The sequence below is a fragment of the Zingiber officinale genome, chromosome 7B, assembly GCF_018446385.1.
Source record: "Zingiber officinale cultivar Zhangliang chromosome 7B, Zo_v1.1, whole genome shotgun sequence".
In the NCBI taxonomy this organism is placed as follows: domain Eukaryota; kingdom Viridiplantae; phylum Streptophyta; class Magnoliopsida; order Zingiberales; family Zingiberaceae; genus Zingiber; species Zingiber officinale.
This window is the reverse complement of record NC_055999.1, coordinates 96,009,023-96,011,679: the sequence shown is the minus strand read 5'-3', so window position 1 is coordinate 96,011,679 and position 2,657 is coordinate 96,009,023. Positions and strand designations below refer to the sequence as shown.

The window sequence follows — 2,657 nt, the reverse complement described above, 5'->3', positions numbered from 1 at the left end:
TTGGAGGAGGATCCCGACTGCCGGTCCCATGTCACTTCCGAGGATGGTTTACGGTTTTGGTTTTCCTTTTATTGTGAGTTAAACCTTTGAATTTAGCATTGTAATAATTGGGTTGTGGACTTGTTTTGTATTTGGTTGTTTTGTCGAGGAGTCAAGCCGGGCCGGCCCGCGGTGAGTTTTTGTTATTTTATCTTTGTTATTGTTGTTTTCCGCTGTGTTTGACTTTACAGCCGTGTGGGCTGCATATTATCTGCGTGGTTGTGATATATTTGTATATATATTATCTGTGGTGTTGTATACCGGTTCTATTTGTCACTGCTACAGGGGAGGTGCTGTCCGATTTTCGTCGGACAACCTTACTCTCGGGGCGTGACAATTTATTGGTATCAGAGCTACAGGTTTACGATGTCAGATTCATACGTTTTGGATTTTTCATGATTTTATTCCTCGAAGTGACTTTTCGGGATTTGGGACCAGGCGGCGGCGGAACACCTCCAAGTTATTGGCTGTAAGTTTTATAAGTACGAACTTATATTGTTTGTAGTACTTATTAGTGGTTTACACTAGGTATGAGACGTGGTAGGGCGGTAGCCGGTTCTCGTCGTGGTCCGGGACGACCACGGAAACAACCCATTGAGGCTGAGGAACCAGAACCAGTGACTCAGGAGGCAGATTCTTCTAGGGATCCAACTGATGTTGAGACGGTTAGTCGAGGACAGACCCATCAGACTCCTAGAGATCAGGGACGTCAGCCTCAGGAGATTCCTTCAGTCATACCATCTGGTAGAAATCGGGAATTTCAGCCTCAGGGGATTCCCTCCAGGATACCATCAGCATTTCCTACTCTTGCTACTACTGATTGGATGAGGGACAGAGCTCGAATACCGTTGCTGGCGAGGTCCGTCAAGGACAGATTTACCTTATAATTGGGCGGAGCATATCCTTGGACTGCTCAAAGTTGGTTGAAGAATTTAGAGAGCACCTTTGAGTACCTGAGTTGCACGGATGAGGAGAAAGTGGAACTGGCAGCGTATCATCTCCGAGATCAAGCAGTCACATGGTGGGAGATGCAGAAGATAATCTTTGGGGAACAACGCATCACATGGGTGATGTTCCGGGATGCTTTTGAGCGCCAGTATTTTCCAGCCACATTCTGTTTAGCTCGACGACAGGAATTTCTGAATCTCAAGCAGGGCGATCGATCGGTGATGGAGTACAACGCTGAATTCTGTAGATTGGCTGAGTTTTGCCCTCATTTGGTGGTACAGGATTATGACCGGATGCAGCAGTTCACCCAGGGTCTTGCTGCATACATTCGGATCCGAATGTCAGGTTTTCCAGGTAGTTCCTATCGGGAGGTGTTGGATCGAGCATTGTTTATTGAGATGACTCAGCATCAAGTGAATCAGGAGAAAAGTAAGGACAAGCAGCTATCGCAGAAGAGAGGGAATAAGGGTCAAGACTTGCAAGTTACTTCCGAAAGATCTTCTCGGCCACAGGAATCAGGGCGCACCACGGATGGGTCTACTAGTTCCCCTAAGAGAAATCGGAAGAATGATAATAGTGAAACCAGGTGTTACCAGTGCGGCTCGAAAAGTCACCTCAAACCCGATTGTCCGTTGGATCACTCTATATGTTTCTATTGTAAGCTTCCGGGCCATGAGAGTTGGGAATGTACCCTGAAGGCTCGGTTGGAGACTACTAAGGTTACCTTTCAAGGAGATCGACCCACTCAGCCATGGCAGCAGAGAGGATCTCAAACGAATCAGAGTACTCCTCGTCAGCAGAGACCCCAGCCTTCTCAGGGACAGATATATCATGTGCAGGGTCAGGAACCAGCGACTACACAGTATTCTGCCGCAGTGTATTCTCATCAGGCATTTCCAGCACAGCAGGATTTTCATCCACATCAGCCTTACTCAGCATATCGGCAGCAGTCTCAGCCTCAGTATTAGCAGCCGGTTCCCGCACCTACGATGCCAGCGCAGACCACGCCAGGCATGCCACAGCTGAGCTCAAAGGAGGGTCGCGTTTATGCTGTCACACAAGAGGAGCCACAGGGAGCCGAGGGATTGGTCTTCCGAGGTATTATGTTACTTTATATGTTTATTATAGATTTATTGATAGATATTGGTGATTTTTTTTTTTTATTTGTTCCTATCTCGGGTATCTTTGGATAAAATCGGGGTGTTACATACACGCTGGACACGTGAGACATCGAAATCCCTACCATCTAGAGAGGTACCTATTAACAGTCAAGGAAGCGGAGGATGTTCTTTGGATTCCGATGGTCCGTTATTTGTGTTGTAAATTTGGGGACCAAATTCTTATTAGAGGGGGAGAATGTGAGATACGGCAAAATAAAATAATCTATAATGATTTATGGGAATTTTATGACATTTTTCTGGATTTATTTGGAGGATTTATGACAATGTTTAAAGGGATAATGGAAATCACCATTTGAGAGGCTGGAGTTAATTAGGTAGAGTAATTAAACCCTACCTATATAAGTGAGAAGCTACAGTGCCCTAAAAACACAGCCTCATTCTCCTGCGTGTCCACTCTGCCCGACAACTGCCGCTTCCTCTCGAGCTTGCTCTATCCGCTGACGATCTCAACTCCGACGCACGTCGTGCCCAATCGCCGGTACCGAGTCG

At 46.5% G+C, this 2,657-nt stretch overlaps 1 protein-coding gene across 1 annotated transcript; it reads left to right on the top strand.

The window, feature by feature from the left end:
- The first annotated feature begins 1,067 nt into the window (after positions 1–1,067).
- LOC122004571 lies at positions 1,068–1,955 on the top strand. The gene has a single exon (XM_042559436.1). The coding sequence runs from the start codon at positions 1,068–1,070 to the stop codon at positions 1,953–1,955; it is 888 nt and encodes a 295-aa protein (XP_042415370.1).
- The last annotated feature ends 702 nt before the right edge of the window (positions 1,956–2,657 follow it).